The sequence below is a fragment of the Bufo gargarizans genome, chromosome 11, assembly GCF_014858855.1.
Source record: "Bufo gargarizans isolate SCDJY-AF-19 chromosome 11, ASM1485885v1, whole genome shotgun sequence".
Lineage (NCBI taxonomy): Eukaryota > Metazoa > Chordata > Amphibia > Anura > Bufonidae > Bufo > Bufo gargarizans.
The window spans coordinates 90,356,276-90,380,191 of NC_058090.1; the positions used below are offsets into that span (position 1 = coordinate 90,356,276).

General features: G+C 40.0%; 1 protein-coding gene across 2 annotated transcripts in view; it reads left to right on the plus strand.

Annotated features, from left to right (window-relative positions):
- The window catches only part of BCAN (brevican), a 43,545-nt gene extending 21,658 nt beyond the window's left edge, over positions 1-21,887 (plus strand). Inside the window, exons 1-14 of one of the 2 annotated variants that reach the window (XM_044271986.1) lie at positions 5,518-5,598; positions 7,242-7,326; positions 9,300-9,686; positions 10,702-10,876; positions 10,961-11,088; positions 12,251-12,544; positions 12,765-13,151; positions 13,753-14,937; positions 16,468-16,578; positions 17,865-18,023; positions 19,519-19,601; positions 19,898-20,042; positions 20,135-20,317; positions 20,951-21,887. In XM_044271986.1, coding sequence (XP_044127921.1) covers positions 7,248-7,326; positions 9,300-9,686; positions 10,702-10,876; positions 10,961-11,088; positions 12,251-12,544; positions 12,765-13,151; positions 13,753-14,937; positions 16,468-16,578; positions 17,865-18,023; positions 19,519-19,601; positions 19,898-20,042; positions 20,135-20,317; positions 20,951-20,961 — 3,327 coding nt within the window. In that variant the 5' untranslated portion in view covers positions 5,518-5,598; positions 7,242-7,247 and the 3' untranslated portion in view covers positions 20,962-21,887. Of the gene's footprint in view, positions 1-5,517; positions 5,599-7,241; positions 7,327-9,299; positions 9,687-10,701; positions 10,877-10,960; positions 11,089-12,250; positions 12,545-12,764; positions 13,152-13,752; positions 14,938-16,467; positions 16,579-17,864; positions 18,024-19,518; positions 19,602-19,897; positions 20,043-20,134; positions 20,318-20,950 lie in introns of those variants that run through there. The other variant, XM_044271985.1, reaches the window with a different exon arrangement.
- The last annotated feature ends 2,029 nt before the right edge of the window (positions 21,888-23,916 follow it).

The following is a 23,916-nucleotide window of genomic DNA, read 5'->3' on the forward strand; positions in this document are numbered from 1 at the left end:
GTGACTCGGCATGTAGAGGTCTCCTTTTTGTGGGAGGATCCCCTCTTGGGTCTCTCTCTATTTCTGCCTCTCCATCTGACTCAGACAGTACACTGTATTTGTTGTTACAGTTACATCAGCCTGTCTGTCAACTCTCATTTTAGTAGGTTTTTGGACAGTGGTCCATGCACCCTTAACCCTTCGGCTGGTTTTATTTTTTTTCTGTTTTTTAAGGTTTTTATTTTCCCCAGTGGTGTGTGCTAGGACAAGAGACAGACACTGGATGCTCTACAGGTTGCTCCACAACCTCCATGTCCTTCTCAGTGTTACCTGCCTGTGGGTTGTCCGGCACAGTACCACTTATGGGTGGGGTTTCTGGTACTGTGTACAATGACCCTGACAATAACGCCTCCTTCTGCTCCCCATCTACCCCTTCCACCAAGTCCTCATCAGAGAGATCTCTCCAGATGTTATGCCACGCTTTTGGACAGTCTCTATGGGGGTGACCGATTTTACCACACAGTTTACACCTTATGTTCTGGCAGGTGGCGCTCACGTGGCCGATGTCCCCGCACAGGCCACACTCGTAACGTGACCTGATTTCCCACACTTAAAGCATAGCCTGGGCTGACCAGCATAGAAACAAACACCTTTCTCCCGGCCAATGAAGAAGGAATTAGGAAGGTGATGGGTGATGTTCTGGTGCTGGTGTAATGTAACCAGGACCCTCCACCTCCCGGTGCAGATTCCATCCTCAGCCCTGGTCTTGGTCAGGTTCGACTTGAGGTTACAATGCCTCTTGAGCCAGATGATAATATCCTGAGGGCGGACAGACTCATTCCAGAAAATGATGGTAACATTTACATTATCAGGCTTAGAGATGGTAATAATGCTGAACTTATTCCACCCCCTCAATTTCTCTGACCCGGGTGTAGTGGGCCCAGAACCAGTCCAGATCAGACATGAGCTTAAAGCTAATATCATAGCACTGTCTGTCTGGGAGGTTTATTACTGTCAGGATGTTGGCTGTCAGGAAGCGCATCTGGTTAAACAACATGTCTCTGACCACACACCTTCTGTCAGGTAGATCTTCTTTTGCCCCTTTATGTCTAAAACTGACAACATTCCTTCTCTTAAAGGCCTGACCTGTGTATCTTGTGTTAGAGGGAAATGATGGTGAACCCCGACTCCAAGAATTCCCAGATGTCTTACCAGTACCAGTGTCCTGGGGGCAGTACTATAATAGTTATATTCTTGTACATAGGCAGTATTATAGTAGTTATATTCTTGTACATAGGAGCAGTATTATAGTAGTTATATTCTTGTACATAGGAGCAGTATTATAGCAGTTATATTCCTGTACATAGAAGCAGTATTATAGTAGTTATATTCTTGTACATCGGAGCAGTATTATAGTAGTTATATTCTTGTACATAGGAGCAGTATTATAGCAGTTATATTCCTGTACATAGGAGCAGTATTATAGTAGTTATATTATTTCACATAGGAGGCAGTATTATAGTAGTTATAGTCTTGTACATAGGAGGCAGTATTATAGTAGTTATATTCTTGTACATAGGAGGCAGTATTATAGTAGTTATATTCTTGTACATAGGAGCAGTATTATAGTAGTTATATTCTTGTACATAGGAGCAGTATTATAGTAGTTATATTCTTGTACATAGGAAGCAGTATTATAGTAGTTATATTCTTGTACATAGGAGCAGTATTATAGTAGTTATATTCTTGTATATAGGAGCAGTATTATAGTAGTTATATTCTTGTACATAGGAGCAGTATTATAGTAGTTATATTCTTGTACATAGGAGGCAGTATTATAGTAGTTATATTCTTGTACATAGGGAGCAGTATTATAGTAGTTATATTCTTGTACATAGGAGGCAGTATTATAGTAGTTATATTCTTGTACACAGGAGCAGTATTACAGTAGTTATATTCTTGTACATAGGAGGCAGTATTATAGTAGTTATATTCTTGTACATAGGAGCAGTATTATAGTAGTTATATTCTTGTACATAGGAGCAGTATTATAGTAGTTATATTCTTGTACATAGGAGGCAGTATTATAGTAGTTATATTCTTGTACATAGGAGCAGTATTATAGTAGTTATATTCCTGTACATCGGAGCAGTATTATAGTAGTTATATTATTTCACATAGGAGGCAGTTTTATAGTAGTTATATTTGTGTACATAGGAACATTTATCTCGTCACTTGTAGGTTTTGGAAATAACAGATTTTGTCTGTATGAGACAAGCTTTTGGTTTCATGCATCAATTGTTGCTGCCAAGAAGATGTGTGTTTTCTACTGGAAAGTCGCCATGTCTCTTTATTTGTCTGTGATCTTATCTCAGAGGCTTGGCATGTATTCAGTGCTGAGGTAGATTCATTGACAACATGGGGCTATTAGTGTAGCTCAGAATTTCAATCTATATCTCCTTCACCGCCTGGCATTGTGATTTATCTAAAAACCTAATTCACTCACCACCCATATTGGGTCTACTGATTGCCCTGTTCTCCTCATTTCCTTGGCATATAATATCACCTTTCTGCTATGGAAGATTTTTTTATGGGCCATATTCCTCTTCGGATTACACAGGGATTTTAGGGAAGTTAATTTTAGACTTGCTAGGATTTACAGCAAAATTTCAGCCTACGATCACTGCCAGACACTGGACATCTTGAATAGATTATGCTCCCAGCAATACCAGTTAACTAGGTGAATAATGTCTTTTTGGCACTTGAGGTAAGAGGAAACTGCGTTGAAGCTTCTGGAGAGCTCCTGAATTACATCCTTGCCGGATTTAAGGGTTATTTTATCCTCTGCCACGTTGCCTTGGAAAAAGGAAAAAAAAAATCTCTTTAACAAAGGGAACCCAGTATTTGGCAGGTCTCTTTATGGTGGGGATGGTCAGGGCAGCTGATGTTTCGAATTACATTGTGGTCACTAAGACTGGGAAGTAACTCCATCTGAATACTAATGATTATCTAGTTATGGCGACGGCTCCTTTCATTGAGACATTCCCTCATGTATCAGTCTATGCCTTCATGTCCTCTATGACTTGAGAGATGCCCAACATTAGAGCCTTGTGTGTCTTAGGCTACCGGATGCAACATAAATACTTATATATCGGTATCATTGGGAGTCGGTCACAGTAGCCTCATGTGATGTCAACCTAGTAATATCTAGTTAGCGATTTTTTCCAAATAGCCTATTAGTCCTCAGATTGGTAACTTGAATTTCCTTCGGCCACCACTTCAAAGGGGTTATTTTTATTACTAGGCTCATCTTATGTGGAAAAGCAACCTTCAGCATCAAAACATATTTGTGATGTCTTATGATCTCTTAATACCAGGTTGATGCCTAAACATTTTTGTGTCAGTTTCCTTCCTTTACCCATAATTTTATTTCAATTAAAGAAACTTCCTTTAAAGGGGTTGTTCCACGAAAAATATTCTACAGTTTTTAACTCAGCACCTAGATCTGAATACTTTTGTAATTGTATGTAATTAGAAATTTAGTATAGCCATTGAGTTATTCAATAAAATCTGTCTCTATAGTGCCACCTGATGTTAGTTATTTTCCTACTTTCTCTGGCCACCTCACTCGAGGTGGATACACATGTTCAGTTACTTCCTTCAATTGCCACCAGCTGCAGCAGAAAAAGACATTCCCTGAGAAAGGGCATGAGCGATGAGCTGCCATCTTGAAATAAATCCAGTAGAACAATAGGACCTATGAATGAGGAGATCTCTGGATCCATGTGAGGCACAGGTCCAGTTCTAGCTTAATTATAAAGCGACTGCCATGTAGTAGATTATGGAGCTTCATCTATGTTAAAGAAAGTTACATTTTCTTGACGGAGTGAAAAATATTTATTTAATTTATGTTGATTTTACATCAGTCTTTCAGTTTCTAAAAAAGTGCCCCCTACTGGGAACCTTGCCTAATGAAAACACTTACCTGAACACCCTTAATTATCCCATACCTATTGTGAGCTGGACAAGGTATCCAGGTAGACATGATGCTACAGATATCCAAATTTCTTGGACATAAAATTAAAAGGAACATTATGATCAAGTCTTCCTCTGACACCAGTTCAAAAAAAGCAAACAAATATGAAAGGACTTTGTCACCATTCATTACTTCTAAGAAAGATTCTTTGTGATCGCCGGTGTTAACCGTGGACTTTGACCATAACGACTGCTAAGGAGCTTCACATAGTAACCGGCGTGAACAGAATTCTAAAAAGCTCCTCGCCTCCTCCATTGTCAGCAGTCTATGGATTGGTGGTCTATTGAAAGTATCTCACCATTGTGTGGAGGCCAATTCACCCTGCCCTCGGCTGTTTCTTTACACAAAGCAAGGCTATGGGAATGCTTGGGAAGAAAATTGTTTTTGTAAGGAAATACTACTACTGCTTCAATATCTTCTTATGATGAATATACAAGGGGCAATAACCCTCAAAGAAACACTCATGTCAGGTCAAAATATCCATTGATGACCCCATGGTGGACACCAATAATGACTGAGCTTTAATATTAAAATATAGTGGAATGGAAATGTAGTATTAGATTTTTTTCATATAGTTTTATCATGATGCATTATTTTCAAATGTTCAGTTATGATGTTTTTCCTACAAAAGGAAGAGTTTCATTGTTACCTGTTTGTTAATTGGCAATTGAACTTTGTGTTGGGTAGGAGAAATAACACAAGGAACCTGCTCTTGATCTTCCCCTCCCATGTTCTCTTTTATCTTTGCTTAGTCTGATGTCATCTATTCGGACCCCATTCCAAGTTTTGCAATAGGAAACGGACTAACTACTGTATACCCCTCGTTGAACATGCAAGCAACCACATCATGAGTAAATTGTATGGACCAGGGAAGACTGATCTGCCCATACCATACTGCCCTGTACCATAATGGCATCACATTATGTGAGATTGTCACACAAACTCTGGTGGAGTCACAGACGCTTCCAGTAGAGGTTTTACATTTTCTTGTAAGTAAGGTTAAAGGTGGGAGCTGTGGCTGTATAATCACTCATTCTACACTGCACCTAATGTCTTTGAAGACTTTAACAGCTTTACACGATGTGCATAAAGCCTATAGTTACCTTCAAATTATATAGCACTCATGGTAAGCATAACTGAACACAATCTATGTAGTGCAGACTATTGTATAAAATGACTTCTAATGGGCCCAGTTCATTCTTTATGGTCTTGGCAAAAGTTAAAAGATGGCAAATTACCATCTATGTTGGAGGAGCCCACCAAGGGATAAGCATGGCATGGCCGACTCTTTGGATTTATGATGGGAGTTATGAGAAGCCTAAAGCCTATAGCTACCTTTGAATTGTGTAGTGTTCATGGTAAGACTAGCCAAACCCAATTTGTGTTGAAGGTTGTACATACTATTGTAGGTAAATACTTCTACTGGGCCTAGCCGATTCCTTACGGTCATGGCAAGCGCAGATAGACAACGTGGCTACTTTCCACCTATGTTCAAGAAGCCCAACCAAGGGAAAAGAATAGCACGGCCAACTTTTTGTACCTTGCGTTTGGAGTGATGAGAAGCAAGTACCTTTTTTCACAAGGTCAGTTGTCATAGTTACATAGTACAGATGAAAAAAGACATAAGTCCATCATGTCCAACCAAGGGATGTGTGGTGATATGAATTTTAGGAAAGGGGAGTGAGACCCAAATTTCTACACATTTTTATAAGTACAGTGATCCCTCCGGATACAATGGATCCAGGATACAATATTTTCAACATACAATGGTCTTTTCTGACCCATCGTAAATTGAAACTAGATTCAACATACAATGCCTCAGACTCAGATCCAACCAATCAAGGCAACTTTCCTGGTAAAATAGCAGTATTAGTTGATCGCTAGCAGCTATTTCTGACTGTGATATGTAAGGACTTGTTTTATTTGTCTTAGTTATCTGCTTATTTGTCTTAAATCTTTATTTTCTCTTATTTCTCTTATCATTCTCTTGGATGACATTTTTGGGGCTTTGGAACCGATTACTGTGACTGCGTCATGAGGTAGACTATACCATAGATGTTCTGTTCTAACAGTAAAGAAGCTTTGATGCCGCTGGAGACTGAACTTTTTCTTCTCCAGACGTAGACAATGCCCCCTTATCTTTTTAAGGGATTTTGCGTGGAACAGCTTTTCACAATTTTTTTGGTATGGCCCATTTATATATTTGTTTAGGTTAATCATGCCCCCCCCCTTCCCCTTAGACATCTCTTCTGAAGACTAAATAAATGTTATTGTTTTAATCTTTCCTTATAACTAAGACCCTCAATGCCCCTTTCAGGTTAGTCACCCTCCTTTGTACTTTTTTCAGCTCCAGGGCATCCTTTCTATGGACTGGTCCCCAGAACTGAACTGTATATTTCAGATGAGGCTGCATCAAAGCTTTGTAAGGTGGTAATATTACATCCCTGCCTTGCGAGTCAATGCATATTTTAACACATGATAGGCAGCATGGTGGCTCAGTGGTTAGAACTGGCGCATTGTAGTGCTAGGATCCTAGAATTGAATTATACCATGGTCAATATCTGCATGGAATTTGTATGGTCTTCACAAATTTGCATGAGTTTCCTGCAAAACTCCTAAGACATAATGATAGGGAACTAAGATTGTGAGCTCCATTGGAGATGAGAATAACTGTAAAGTGCTGCAGAGTATGTCAGTACTATATTAGTGAGTTAAATAAATATCCTGCCTTAGAAGCAGCTGATTGACATTGTGGTGTTATTTAGTCTATGATCTAGAAGGACACCCAAATCCTTCTCTACAAATGGCTCTCCCAGTGTTACATCACCTAGGACATATGAAGCACAGAGATGATTACTACCAAGATGCAGAACTTTACATTTATCCACATTGAACCTCATTTGCCAAGTTAATGCCCAGTTAATGCCCAATCACTCAGAGTGTCCAAGTCAGCTTGTAGTTTGTGGACATCTTCCATAGACTGCACAGTACTACATAGCTTGGTGTCACCTGCAAAACTAGAAATGGTGCTATTAATCCCATCCTCAATATCATTAATAAATAAATAAGTTAAATAATGGGGGACCCAGGACCGAACCTTGGGGTACACCACTTATAATCACTTACAATCAGAACAGCTTTACTTATGTGAAATAGTACATGTATTGATGTCCATTGTGTCCTGGATAATGTAATGTTTACCAATGAGTATTTCTGTTACCTACAGGCTGAAATGAAGTTATACTTGTTGCTCCTCTTCCTGTGGGGTCTCACCGCACAAGCTTTAACATCGGACACTGACGGAGGTTCAAGTTAAGTTTTGTCTCCTCTCATTTCAGTAAATTAAGTCATCAATATTATCATAGGGGTCACAAAGAAGAATCCTCATTATAAAGGTCTCCCCAACAGGCCATAGGTAGAAAATATACATAAAATATATATATATATATATATATATATATATATATATATATATATATAAAATGTATTACATTTCTTACATGTGGGCTTTCTGTAGTGACTTTTGAAGTTCCAACCATGGTCAGCCATTTTGAAGGCTATGGAGAGCTATGTTTGATCACCACCTAGTCAACCCTTTCGCATACATTTGCAGACTGTTTTCTTTCTTTTCACTTCCCTTCTCTCTCATTCTAAAGCTGGCCATACACATTAGTTAGAAGTTGGTTGATGTTTGAACAACAGCTGAACAAACATCTGGTAGATGTTCTTTTCGTAGACATGGCCATACACATTTTAGTCTACAATGACCATTAAGGTTGATCAAATTAGCCATACACGTTCAATGAATCTGGAAGATGGTTGAAAGATCTTTCTGGCAAAGTTCTTTCAAAGGAATACCTTTTGTCCACAAAAGATCTATCTTTGAGCAAAAGATCTTTCGTCCCACTATCAAACAAAAATATTCAACATGGCCAACTTCTTTTCTGATGATAATGGTCTGCTAAAATGATGTTCATAGTTAGATTTCGCCTGATGAACGATAGTTTTGGTTGAAAGCGTCCCTTTTGATCAATTTTAGACTAATGTGTATGGCCACCTTAGAAGGAGACTTTCATACAATGAGGTTGGACTACCCACGTGACCTAACACGCACACATTTTTTTTAGTTCACGCATGGTAGGAGCAGCCTAGAGGAAAGATGAAGAAAGCTGAATCAGTATCTTGATTCATACAGTAAAAGTACATCGAGTGAAGGTCACAGTTATATGTAGTGTGTTACAATGTCTTTGATGAAAAAATGAATAGTAATTCAGCTCATGGAGACCAGAATGAGTCATCTTAATATTTTTACAATGGTTCTCACTAATATATTTTACAGCTGTGAAGGATCACACAGTTAACTCTTAAATCCAGTGACTGTTTAATGTTATGTGATTGGTCTAATGCCTTGATCTAATAAAGGGTGATGATGTATTTACCATTCTGCTTGCTGACCCCCCCCCCCCCCCCTTAACATCTTGAAAGTGAAGGACCCAATAGTAACAACCATGATCATGGGTCCTTCTTCTTCTGAGTTTTAACCAATCCAGTGAAAATATATATTCATTCTCGTCCATTGAGCATGGGGCTCCATAACATGGCTGCCTGCATGGTATGTATGCTCATCATGATCATATGGCTAATACTGGGCCCTTGGAGAGAGGTGATCCAGCCATGGTCTTTTAATCCCTTTTGTTTTTATTAACCACAATGGGGGCTATTATAATTTTAGCTTTGGAGACCCCTCTCCTATATGTACACCACTTAGTGCAATGTCCAGAATATTCGCAATACACCACAGCTTGCCATGCTTTTCACAGATGAAGAACCAGCAGGGGCCAGCTATCAATAGTATATTAGAACTGTGAATACAGCTCTGGTTGTTTCTGGAAAATACTACAAATAATTCAGGATTACTACAACAAAAAGTTACCCAACCTCCGATGTAGAGTTAAATGGTAAAATGGGTAGAACTTTGAAAGAGAAATAACAGGTTAATAAAACTGATGTTCTTGTTCGCAGTCTGGAAGACTCTGGAATGTTCTGCTTTGATGTCTTGGCCTGGTTTTATGTCAGGATGACAGGTCTACTTTAATGGTGGTTTTATAATTGAAGAAAGCCAACATGAGCAGTGACCCAGATTTTCCAAATTCCCCTTTTTTGCTGAAAAATGAGGTGTCTCAATTTTCTGTGTGGTATAATGTACATTGTGGTGGCCAAGTGTGGTTTGGCATGATACATTGCCATCTTTCTTGAGTTAATACCATACTCTTTTCCTGTCTAGAGAATTACAAGAGCTTGAAAGTAAAGATTGAAAATTCTACCACCAAAGCTGTCCTGTCTGGCACACTCACCATCCCATGCCATATCACCTACCACTCAGAACCAGAAGACGTTGGCATTGGGCGCCGAGCTGTCTTGACCACACCTCGAGTAAAGTGGACCTTTATCTCCAATGGTAAAGAAGAGGAGATCCTAGTGGCCAGGGGCCACAAAGTGAAGATCAGTGAGGGGTACAAATCTCGAGCCTCTCTTCCTGAATACTCAGCTTCAGCATATGATGTCACATTAGTCCTACGGGAGCTGATACGCAATGACTCAGGGATTTACCGATGTCATGTACAACATGGAATCGAGGATGACTACGCCATGGTGGAGGTCAAGATCAAAGGTGGGTTCTTGATCTAATATTTATTGTAAATATAGTTAAGGAAGATCATAGCCCATGGTTCCTTCTATCAAGTTGGTATCTGCCTCATAAGGGTTAGATGTACTTGATGAATCTTTCACAGTCTTACGATGCATGTGTAGAAAAGGTGAACTTTTATGTCTACTCCTTCACTTATTTATTAAGAGATCAAAAATAGGTGAGGGATATCTGTCAGTAGTCACCTTCATATCAGTTTGCTCCATATAAATATTTTTTGTAGGATATTTCTATTTCAAACAAACCACTGTACTCCAATCTGAGTTATTCCTTAAGGAAAATATGCCTCTTCCATTGGTGGTGGGTCATAGGTTTGGCCACAGTATCATCAACATTGGAGGAGCTCACAATTTTTTTTTTGCAGTTGCCATAGCTATTTCATAATCTCAGATTATATCTAATCAGTGTCCATTGTGCAACTGGACATAAACTGTCCTTATGGCTGCTTCAAGACCCAACAGAAAGAGGACCCAATTGAAATTTGGTGACTTCCTTTATTTTAATGGTTGGTCTTATCTCGAGTCAGGATTGTCTTTCCACAGCTCCTACAATGTTAGCAAACAAAGGTATTGGGAATTAGTCTAAGGACCCAGACTGTAGATGGGGGCTACTTTGCACAATGCCTTTTGTTACATAAGTCCCCAGCAATAAGTTGATCACAGGTTGCCCAAGGACTCCCAGTGATAAACTGTAACCTGTAGGTGAACACAGTAAAAAGTGTTCAGTTTTCCTGCAGCACCACCACAGGTGAAATGAAGTATTGCACATTGTCCTTTGAAATCCATGGGGCATTAGTCTGATTGATGGATGTTATAAGTCCTCCAGAGTAAGAGAAGCTCTTTTACGTCACTCTCAAGTCTGGTAAGAGGTAAGGGTTAAACATATCAGGAATTCGCCATCCTTCAACGTAATAACACTAAGTGCTATTGTATGTTATCATTGTTTACAGAAAAATAATCTGGGTCTCTATCATTTTCAGGTGTGGTGTTCCTCTATCGAGAAGGAACCAATCGGTACACTTACACTTTCACCATGGCCCAGGAAGCATGTGCAAGAATCAAGGCCCACATAGCCACCGCTGACCAGCTCTTGGCTGCTTACCATGGAGGTTTTGAACAGTGTGATGCTGGTTGGATCGCAGATCAAACCGTCAGGTAAAGCAATTTTCTAATAAGGTTTTTTTTCAGATTCAAACTCTTTTCAACAAGGTCAAACGTACTTGACTTTTCACCTCATAGATACCCCATACACACTCCACGAGAGGGCTGCTATGGAGACATGGATGGGTTTCCCGGGGTTCGGAACTATGGAGTACTGGATCCTGATGACATGTATGATGTTTACTGCTATGCAGAAGACCTTAAAGGTAATTTTGAAGATTTATGTGGAACTTAAAATGATCTTTAATTGATGGAGAGTCAGTGTGGTCCACTTTTTATTTCCATATTTATCACTTATTTAGAATTTACACTTTAACTATCTAAGGCTATAGCATTGTGTTTTGCAGTTTTGAGCAGGCAAACTCAGGTAAGGCTCCATTCACACGTCCGCAGTGTATTGCGGATCTGCAATACACCCGGCCGGCACCCCCATAGAACTGCCTATTCTTGTCCGCAATTGCAGACAAGAATAGGACATGTTCTATTTTATCCTGGAGCCGCGGACCGGAAGATCGGGGGCGCACTCCGGAAATGCGGATGTGGAGAACACATAGTGTGCTCTCCGCATCTCTTCTGGCCCCACAGAGAATAAATTGGTCCGCAGTTGTTCCGCAAAATTGCGGAATGGATGCGGACCTGTGAATGGAGCCTAAAAGTCAGGAAATGAAAGCATTTATCTAATTGCTATGGGCATCTCCCTAGTTAATACACGTGCAGCCCACTATTTCCATAAACTTTGGGGGTCATTTAATAAGACCGGCGGCCTCTATAGCTGGTATGGATCCACCGAAGTTATGTAGAGGCGCCAGCCTCTACATAACTTTAGCGCATCCACCGCCACTTCTAAATGTAAGACAGCTTCCTAGTTATCTTACATTTAGACCATTTTATGTGTCTTAACTAGCCACGCCATGCCAGCCCACTTCCCCACCCACGTCATGCCTACTTTTTTAGACCTGGCGTGAGCATTGAAAAGTCACAGATTGTGCCGCAAAGGATGTTAGCACCACAATCTGCTCCAGAAATACGCCTAACCTTCTTGCGACAAATTTTCAGTTCTCCCATATAACTTTGCATACTAGCCATCTTTCTAAGAGGAAACCACCCCTCTCGAAGACCATTTTCAATATGATTATTGGTGGTTTTCTCAGACAGTTTCATGATACCTGTAAAGCATCCCAAAAACTGTGCCTTGTTAATGCCAATGTCTGATGAAGCATTTACCACCAAACTCCTTTTTACTGAATTAATTCTAGCCTTCCACTGTGCCCCCCTACCTTTCTTTACAGTTTCTTATAATTAAATCTGTGCTATACACACATAAGAACGAATATACTTGTTGACTTTCGCTCTGCCCTTTCATTGTAGGTCAAGTATTTCTTAGTTCATCACCAAACAAATTTACCCTGGTGGAAGCTAAAGAACATTGTAAGACCCTGGGTACTGAGATAGCAACAACAGGTCAACTCTATTCTGCGTGGAGTGAAGGACTGGACCAGTGCAACCCAGGCTGGTTGGCTGATGGAAGTGTCCGATACCCTATTGTGACACCGAGAGAAAGGTGTGGTGGTAACGCCCCTGGAGTGAAAACTATCTTTCTGTTCCGAAACCAGACCGGTTTTCCCAACTCCCAAGAAAAATATGATGTGTACTGTTTCAGAGGTAAAGACATACAATATACAGAAAAATAGATCAGGAGAAAGCAACCAAAACTATAATGCATTGATGCCTTCAACACATACCTTGAATATTGACCATTATAATATATAATCATACATGATTAATTCATTTTTAGTTCATTTAAGTTATATTTCTGACAAGTTTATGGGCGAAGTTTAATGCACAGTGTTGCTAAACTTTACAATGTTCTCTTATATTTCAGGCAAAGACACCTTGCTAACACACGATCCTCCAGTCCCTAGAGACCGAGATGTTATTACAGTAACAGAAAGTTTTGAAGAACTAAAGTTTCCTGATGTAAAAGCTGAAAATGAAGCTCAAGGGTTAGTGCACTCCATACCACTAGATGAGACTCATCTGACAAAAACAAGTCAAGAAGATAAGAACACAACTGTTCTCAAAGACGAACAAGAGTCTCCACCATCTCCACCACACCCAACATCTCAAACTCACGAAAGCATTGTCAGTGATGAAGAAGACCTATCTCCTGCATTTGCAAGTTTTCCACCTTATGAAGACCATTCTGATGACAATGAAGAATCTACAATAGGTTACACCATTAATATGCCCATTTTACAAAGTTCTCAAGGTACATATTTATAGCAAGCAAGCAAGCACCAAATTTCCATAGCTCTGACCACAAACATTGTATGCACATTGATGATGGCTTGCCCCACATGGCCATATATTAGCAGATCTGTCATGTTAAACAAACTAAAGCTCTTCATACGCATTAGCTTAATGTTTTCCAAACCACCAATTTCAGCAGGACTAGATTAAAAATGAATGGGGTCCTCCTGACTGTGCCCTGATGGCAAATGGGGAAAGAAGGATCGGAAAGTTGTATGTCAATATGCCCAATCTTTTTGTTCTTAAGGAGATAAGCTGCTACCAGACATCTGGCAGCAGCGTATTCATTTCTCGCCATTCAGAGTACATGCACAAGCCAGGCCGAGCAAGCATTTGTATGTGAGTGACAGGAGAGAAAACTATTGGCCAAGCACTCAGTCAACAAATAGCAAATATACATGATCAGTTTTAGTCTTTCCATAGAAGGGAAAATGGCTTGAACCCTAAAATAAAATGCTAAAAACTTGGAACAGAAAAATAGAGATATGATATGTTGGTGAGGTTACTCTTTGTTGGGTGAGCCTATGATAACACTAGGTATATTGCTTTTATTTTGGCAGAGACCAAGGTTGGGTTGGTCCCAGAGGATACTTCTTCTGAGTCAACCAGAAGAACAGTGGAAGGACCTGTTCTACCGACTGCAGGTGACTCCATCTTAAGTGTAATAATTGTGAGCACACATGCAGAGAATTTCTATGACAACTTTACTGGCTCGGCACAGGAACCTGGAGTTGCTGTGTCAGAATCAGCAAACTACTATCACACTGATGAAAACCCAGATCCTACACAGTTTCCCAAAAGAGAAAATGAAACGGATGCAAACATTGAGAAAGAAACAGATCAAGGAGATGAGTATAACATAACTAAGGCAGATGATAGTTCTGTCATGTCAACCATATTCCCCTCTACCCTAAAGGTTGAAGTAAGTCATACAGATACTGAAAAGAAGTTAGCTGAATTGTATGATAATCAAGCTATTGACACAACATCACAAACCACTGCCATATACATGTTCCCCACTGTACATCCATCCACTGACCATTTTGAAGGATCTGGACAAGAAGATCAATCAGCGTTTTCAGGAGGACTCATACATTCACAGACAACCCAAGGTTCAGTGGTGGAACTAGCTTCTGGTTACTATTTTAGTGCTACTCAAGATCCCATAAAAGATGTCCATGACTTAGACTCAAATCTGGATCCCAAAACACCCATACCACCTTCTTCACAGCCAAAACTTGACAACAGTTCTAAATTATCTTGGGAAGACGGAAGTGGAGATGTTACAGAGTCCACATGGATTACATTGAATAGTGGTTCCTCTGTCAACACAAATATTACTCAAAAACATAAAACCAATGTAACTGTAGAGAAAGACGGCCAACACAACACAACCCATACACCTATGCTTCTCACACAAGGTTTATACGGCTCAAAAGAAACTTCATCTGCGCCAGTTTCTCACCTTTTAAGTCCCAATATGTCTCGTGTCCAGTCAATCATTACGGATATAAGAGAGCAGACAACGATAATAGGCACAGTGGAGAATACCAAAGATTTAGAGTCCAAAACAGATGTATCTCCCACCTTTACAACTTTCACTTCATCACCCAACAATCCCAGGAACTCTTCACATCATAATTTAGAGAAGACCATTCCACCTACTGCGTCCCTGAGCCCGTCAGATCCTCTGCCTGCAGTCCCAACCGAGAAAGCTATTGTGGGATCCTCCATTAATTTTTCAGGTAACCACCTGCATATCTGCACGGCTGTTACTCTTTCGGTGGTCTACTACATCACCAATGCCTTAAGATGAATCTTCTACTTCTACCTCTGTGCTTTGTCCTTTCACTGTCTCATTAGAATCTGTGAACCTCTGTCAGCAGCCTGATCTATGTGGGTCCAACCAGTCTGATCATTCGAGAGCTTGCATTGTTTTTGTTGACTTCTATGAAGTATTTTTATGATTGTTTCCATGAAAAAAATAAACCAAATTAAATGCTTTTCTTAGAATTAAAGCACTTGATTCAGGTCATAACTTTCCTTATTCCTTCATTTCCTTTCTGGTGTCTTCTTTATGTGTGTGTGTCTATCTGATTCTTTCACTAACACCTTCTTTATGGCATTTTAAATCAATAGTTAATCAACACAGACAATTTCATATAGTAATGGAATTCCAAGAGTTTCACTTGAATTTTCACGGCCAATTTTAGCTTATATAGGTTAATGTTTTTGATCAAAAATGTCTTTACTTTTGTTCTGTCCAACTGGTGGTTACTTGTAGTAATGTCTCAGCAGGCGCATGGCCCACTGAGTAAAGCTTAGAAGTTAAACACAGTGGATCTGGACAAAAACTGGACAATTAAGGTTGAGATACACTGCACATTGATATTCACCATGGGCAATTAATAAGCCGTGGTGATCCCCACATTGGCTGGATGCATGAGATATCAAAGACCCTAAGTATCAAACATTTGCCTTCTCTGTGATAAGTTTGGCCCAAAGTGGTGATAAGTTGAGGGATAATAGATGAGGAAAACCCAGATTTACTGTAGGAAATTTTTTGGAGCTACAATGAAATCAACTGTGGAGCTCTGAGTTCTAAGTAACTTCTTATGTTTGACCAAAGGCAATTCCGCCTGACTACTCCATACACATTGAGCGTGCAAGGGGAGAGAGGAATCTGTTACTTCCAGAGACTTCAAGTAGTAGCCAGAACTGAAATTCAACACGCCTGATCCTAAGTTGCCTCCAAATATCATCCGTCAAGAGAGATCTGGCACACCTCCATACACATAAAATATTTGGCCAGTTCTAGACGACTATGCTCGTATGGGTATGGGCAACTTCAGAGGCCTATTAAGAAGATACCAGAACCACCTACTCCCAGAATGAACTCCTTTGGAACTGGTTGGATTTTTTCATAACTGGGATCTCCAGGGATCTCGGCCTATTCCAAAGTGGTGATGTTTCTAAAAAGCACTGTTCCTGGTGCTAGTATTTGGTAGTAATTGAAAATCAAGAACTTTTATTGTATCTTCTTACTTACCTGAATTTTAGAGGATAACTAAAAATAGAATTCCCTTTCCCAAATAATTTTTAGAATATGCATTCTACTAACACTTTATCAGACAACTTTACCTAATCTTTTATGCTTCTGTGCATAAGTTTACTGATGTCATCAACGATGACATATTCTTTAGATATAGTATAATTAGTTCATTTTTTAGCAAATCAGTAGTGTCCTATTGTACCTATTGTACCTTGTGTTGTAGATATCTGCTACCCCAACCCATGTGAAAATGGAGGAACCTGCATTGATGAAGACGATGGTGAATTTCGCTGTTTGTGTTTGCCAGGCTATTTTGGAAAAGTCTGTCATATAAGTGAGTGAAGAGGGAGCTATTTATCTCTTTGTCAATATTACAATATAATTCATGTGTCTCATACATACAGACATTCAAACTGCCAGGCGACCTTCTGGAATGTATGGGCTCCATAACTTTAAATAGTCAGAAACACTATGACATCCTCACGATTTGCACCAGTGTGTAGGACAGACGGAACAGGGTAAAGGATTTTTTTTGTAAAATGTGGGACGCTATGAGGAGAATGTAAGGGATACAATATCAAACAGATCAGTGAATAGTGGGTCACCTGTAGCAATTGACAGGACAGTGGTCGCTACTCATTTTTCTAGGCTCCTGACAGCAGTGCCCCATCTATAGTACCATGAGGGTGCTCATGTCATTATGTAGGAACATCAACTAACCATTGAGATTTTTAGGCATGTTATATACAATAGCAATGGCTTTAAATAAAAAGAGGACCGCCATGGGACCTTACCCAAAGTCCCAAATATTAAACATTTTTAAGTAGTAGAAAACTACATCAAAGCACATATCTTTTCAGTTTAAATGATAAATCATAAGTGAGAGAAAGTGAAACGATTCAAGGCAGAGCAAAAACTTGGGTCCATCAAGTATGCAAAATAGCTTGCCACCATAAATAAGAAAATTGTCTATCTAGTGCAACATTTAGGTGGCTATACTCTAGAGGCCCTTTTACATGGGCCAATAAGCAAGAATGAACATTCATAGGAACATTTGTTCGACTGATCATTGGGCCAACTAAACACCCCACTGATGTAATCACAAAAACAATCATTTGTCATCTGCACATTTCCAACCATTATTTTTTCCCTATGTAGTTTGCATCGGACTGTGGGAAGTACCTTGAAATGAACACCGATAGACTTGTTATATGGTTTGTCGGCCCTCGTTTTGGCCCTACATCGGGCCATATGAAAGAATGCTAAGTCAAAACAAAGAAAGCTTTTGTCCTTCTGGAAGAGAGATTTTTTTTACCTACTTCTCATTCTCTAGAGACGAGCTGAAGTATCAGTCTTTTCAGTATTCAGCATTAGACCTGCTTCTGTCCTGCTCAGTTTGTATTCTTTTCAACCCAAGTACTCATACTTCCATGGCAATTCCCTTTTGGAAGCCAACCCTATTATAGTTCAATCCCAAGATTAGTTAACTAGATGACATTAGAGAAAGGGGTGGTCGCTAATATATAATAGGAACCATCGAAGAGTCCAGAAAGATTTCTCTGTACAATTGCTAAACATCTACCTTTGTCCTCCTGATCCAATGTCAATATCTCTGGTTAGATGTAGATAAATGTCTTGAGGATTGGGACACGTTCCAAGGATTCTGCTACAAGCATTTCTATGATCGTAAAAGGTGGGAAGAAGCTGAAACCCACTGCCGAGAATATGGCGGTCATCTCGTAAGCATTGTGACCCCTGAAGAACAAGACTTTGTGAACAGTAAGTATAGAAAATTACCGTGTATTAATGGGCTCCAAACAGGATACCTGCCACCTCGAAAGTCAACTAATTTGCCCTAAAAAACTTCTGATTCTAATTCTCTCCTCTCCAAAGACTTATTATATAGCACTCGACAAAACAAGAACACAGTGCTACATCACTTAGCAACAGCACTATCTCTCAAGCAAAGTTCTTCTCCAATAAGTCATCCAGACTTCCATCATGCTTAGGTCACTCCCAGTACAAAAAAACAGTATCTAGAGTCATAGCCTTTTGGTTCAAAAGATGGAGATGACTGAATTGATATGTCAGTTGCATGTCAAACACTTAAACATGTCGAAGTAAGAATTCAGTCATTAGCATGCAAAACACCAACAGATTCAGAATGTTTTTGAATTGGTAGGTTGGAGTTACATCCTTGCATTGTTCTCCTGCAGCAGATCATACTTAAAGCAAAAAAAACATATCAACATTGACCTAGTTATGGTGTCTTGGGATGTCATGCCAACATGGCAGGTTTGTGGAAGCCAGCTTCTGATTTGCTGATATTTTTGATGCCTTATATTTATATTAGTTATGTCATGTTACTCAGGTACACACGATCAGCAGAATTAGTAGGTACCATGCCACACAGAGGAAAGTAGTAATTTAAAATTTCAGAAGATCCAGAATTTATATCTCCAGAACTTCTGCATCATAAGGAAGATTATCACATTAAGGCAAGAAATTAACTATACTAAACAGAAACCTGATGGCCTATATCGTGCCTACATGTCATTCTGTTTGATAAGTTATCTTCATAGACAAGATGAAAGATCCACCATTACCACTTGGATAAGACATTGGGGGTTTGTCTAAAAAAATCAAGAGTTATTTCTTTCCTTGTACTGTATACTTGTGTTTATTATAGATGTATGCATTTCTGCTTTACACCTTTACCAAACACTTTAGTAACACATAGGACACTTATGTAATTTGGTGCGGTCTACTTCATTTCTGAAAGTCCAAAGAGCCTGATGGATGGGTAAGTGAAACATTTTCCTTAAAACACAGACCAACCTTTATCCAACCCTATGTTTCAGTCCAATAGGGCTATTTGAGGGAAGTTTTACTTTATTTTCTGACCCTATTTTCCTCAAGCTCATTACTGGAGCTCTCATGACTTTTAACTTCCACTCAATCCTAGTTTCAGCTGGTAGAACCAGCTAGTAGAACATTTCCATAGCTTGGAGACTCTGGAAATGAACTTTTTTGAGATGCACTATTGTGTACAATGTAGAATTCAATTAACTTAATGTCATTTAGGTAGTGGAGACTCGGGATTCAGGAGGTTTTCAGGACTGTTGAGGCCCTAAAATTATAGGAATCTATGAAACCTCATCTTAAACTTACCTACATAAAGAAAAATGTATGGTCCCTTAAAGAAAAGAAAGTAGAGTTGTGATATGGTATTTATTGTCCCACAATTATATATATATTTTTAATTTTACTGTAGATCAGTATAAGGACTTCCAATGGACAGGCCTCAATGATCGGACGATAGAAGGCGACTTTCAGTGGTCAGATGGGAACCCACTGGTAAGTCATATATAGTGTCCTGCACATATAAAAATTCACAGTAGACAAATTATTTTAAACTTCAGGTTTTTGCTTCCACTTGCCTATCAACCTTCAATTTTTGATATTTCATTAATCTCATAGACCCAACACATCCATCCAGTTGCATAGCTCTAGGTATCCTTAGCCTATGCTAGACTAAAACCACTAAGAAGTCAACTTTAGACTATCCTATCAAAACTTCCACAACTGTACCTCATACATATGCACATGGCAGTATTATAACGCTTGAACATTTCCACTTTTTTTTCCTATAGCTTTTTGAAAATTGGAACCAAGGACAACCTGACAGCTACTTTCTCTCCGGTGAAGACTGTGTGGTCATGGGTTGGCATGATGGAGGTCTCTGGAGTGATGTTCCATGCAACTACCATCTTCCATACACCTGTAAAATGGGCCTGGGTAAGATTGACAAAAAATTTGTCGCCATCCTAACTATGTCCCATAATGGAAGGGGAGTGTTTTATGGCATCACATGTCAATGTTTGTTCTAGTGTCTTGTGGTCCTCCACCCGAAGTTGTTAATGCTTCTATATACGGCCGTCCCAAAAAGAAATACCCTATAAGTTCTGTGGTAGGATATCGTTGCGATGATGGCTTTGTGAAACGGAATTTACCCATCATCAAGTGCCAGTCAGATGGAGTATGGGAAGAACCACAGATAAATTGCTTGCCCGGTAAGAAGACAGAAAGACCACCTACCTAAAAGATGATAGGACTGTGTCACATGAGGCCATTTGGAGTTGCTAAGATGGCTGTACACCGTGTGTAATCAAAACCATATGTGTGATGTGTTATTAGCTGCCTTCTCAGCTACCCTAGGGAAAATCTAAACAACTGTAGTTTAAGATGGCCTAACTGATTGGAATCTTCACTTCATGGGCATGTAGGTATATGTTTGAAGCAGACACATACCTAAATATCTAGTATTAACACCACTACACTCCCTTCTTTTCTCACAGGATTTATGCAGCCATAGCTATGGGTGGCTTATCAGAAATGGGCCAAAGGTGCTGGGCACCATGGGTATCTAAGCCAACAACTTATTCTGACTTGGCTAGGTTAGATGTAGGTCCAGGGCAGCAATATCCTTGCCCCATGTGAAGGAAACTATAGCTAGAGCTCTGGAAATATAGATCTGGAGTAGGTTGGTTGGTTATACTGCAGACACACTAGCCAAGGAAACACCTCGAAGATGAACCCAATTTTCTCATCGGGCCGTTCTTCCATGGTGTACGCCACCACTTACACAGAATATATTTTTATCCTTCCCATTTTCATTCACTCTCTGTCCTTCTGTTTTTTTGCAGCACTTCAATGATGTGACCACATCTCAAGATCCTAACCAGTCTGCATCTTGAAAATAAAGTCATACCATGGTGGCCAAATGTCACAGGCTCAATGGCTCCTAAACGAGGCAACATTTGGCCAACATACCACTAAAGCAGAGTCACAGGGAGGTGCTATATACAATTAGACTGTGGCCTGCCCCATCCAGTGCTGGTTGACCCCTACCACAAGTATTTTCCACCCCTTTGTTGCCTATTTTCCACAGCAACCAGGCTAAGTAAATATTCTTACTCTGTCTATCCTAAAGAAAGTAATTCTTCAAATATATAGCACTCAGGTAGCTCCACTTTTTAAATTATGTCCTAGTTTGAACAACAGGTTGAGAAAATTATTTTCACTTTTGATCCATTTTATACTATAGTCACATCCAGTGAAACTCAGATATTCTGCTGGGTATCCGTAGAGACATAAGACAGGTCCTGTGACCTAACAATTTAGCTAAAAGTGCCTCATTATCATCTGAGCTCCCACAATCCACTGTGTTCAAAATTTAGAACTTAGTTTTGGATGTTAATAGAGAAGAAAACGTTGCCATTAAACTGTGGACTCCTGTTCTAAAATGGTAGACAAAGGGGAAGATTCCCTCTCCAATGTATAAAAACTGTATAAATGGACAATTTATATATACACGTGACCATTTAGGTTCATACCGTCATATAAGCTCAGATCACGGTGGCCAAACAGACACAGCGACAATGACCTGATCCAAGCTCCACACCATCACAGAGTCTGTTCTCGCCCTTTAATCAGATCAGATCTGGATCCAGAATGATAGATACATCCCATAGGCAACTGTACGTAATAACACACTGCAGATTTGGATGTTTAGTGGGGGGAAAGTCTGATTAGTGTAAACTGGAAGCAATTACTAATTATTGAAGATGTCTGATCTTTTTGTTGAAATAAAAGAAAATGAAGTGATTTATTACCTTCTTTTTTTATACTATAAAAATATGTTTAAAGAGAGGACAAAATCCCTCCCTATTCCACAAATTCTGAGAGCTATATTCTTAACAAAATTTATTTTTATTCAAAGAATAAGGCATATCATTTGATCACATTCCATCGTAGATTTAATGGTAAGGCATAACCACAAATCGTCTATGGACGTGACCACAATTGCATGTCAGTGCAACACGTTGTACAAAATGAGACATCAAATGTGACAGACAATAAAAATCAAATATAACACAAATAAGAGGAAAAGAGAGGGGAAGGAAGGGGACGGGGACGGGGACGGGGGGGACGGGGGGGTTGGGGAGTTTTCCCAACTCCGTCAAGGAAACTTCCTATATGTCTTCCAGGGTGACCAGATTTTCAAAAAGCAGGAACGCGTGCAAGATTCCCAATGGGCCAGCTCTTCGAATCTGTAGATCTGATCCACCTTATCCCTCCACATCGAAATAGTAGGAGGTTCATTATCCTTCCAAAGCAGCGGGATGAGCAGTCTCGCCGCCATGATAAGCATAGTGGGAAGATCAGATCTACAGGCGGACAGCGAGTCATTAGGGCACCAAAGCAGGATCAGTTTGGGATCCAGCTTAACCTGCTTAGCACACACCTCATTTATCAGTGCTTCTATACTAGACCAGAAAGCTTTAATCTTTTCACAGTGCCACCAAATGTGTGACAGAGAGCCTACGTCTTTTCTACACCTCCAGCACTCACTTGGAAAGTCTGCATTAAGCCTATGCAAGAACTCCGGGGATTTGTACCATCTTGTAAGCAGCTTATACGAGTTTTCTTGTATCTTAATACAGCGGCTAAAGCCATGAGAGTGTGTAAGGACAAAAGCCATTTCCGGGTCCGTAAGGTGGATGGACAATTCCCTTTCCCATGAAGCCAGGAAATGTAGCTCAGGGGGGGGAAGCCAAAAGTAACTCCTTATATATGGTAGACAGCGGTTTAGGGATCCTACGAGTGTCTGATAACCTCCTAACCAGCCAAGAGGGGGGTCCAGAGGTGGTGGGGGGCGGTAGCTTAATCAACTTAATCTCCTTCTGCAGGGCGAAACTCTGTAGGAAGGGAGCTTTTTTGACTTTAGGGTCATTCAAGACCGTGGACCAATCCAGGGTCCCATCTGGGGACCGAATCTCACTTAAAGGGATCTCAGCCAAAAGAGGCCAGATACCTGAGGGCTTTTTGGCTTCCGGATGGACATAAAACTGCAAAGAGGAGAGTGGAGTACCCGGTATGGGGAACTCAAGTGCTCTATCCTTAAACTGCTTGGCCCACTCAACCAACATACTCTTCCATAGGGGTGGCAAAGAGGAACTACCCGGAGAACAAGGGGACAGCCCCCAGAGAATCCGCTTCATTCTGGTGGAAAGCAGAGAGCGCTCAAGACACACATATGGAGCACTATAAGCGTTATTAAGAAGGGATAGACCTCAAAATAGTTGAAAGGCCATATAGTAGGAACGCATGTCGGGCAGACCAAAGCCGCCAAACCTCCTCTCTCTGGTCAACACTGAATATGCAATTCTTGAGGGTTTACTTCCCCACAAAAAGAGGGAGAAAACTCTGCGGATGTCTACAAAAAATGAGTGCGGCAACCAGATAGGCAAAACCTGCAAAAGGTACAAAAATTTAGGAGATATAAAGGTCTTAAGGTAGTTCCTCTTGCCACACCAAGAAATAAACGTCAGTTTAATAGAGTTCAGCTGCTTCCTAACTGAGGATAATAAGGGGGCATAATTAAGAGCAAATAAGTCCTTAGCTTGAGCCGGGACATGCACCCCTAAGAATACTATGTCTTTTGTAGCCCAGTGAAAGGGGGTAGTATTCTGGAGAGCCTCTAACCGAATCTGGACAAGTAACATTAAGGGCCATTGACTTGCTATAGTTCATTTTAAAGTTTGACACATAGCCAAACTCCTCAAAAAGAGACAAAAGCCTAGGGAAAGATGTTTCGGGATTGGAGGTC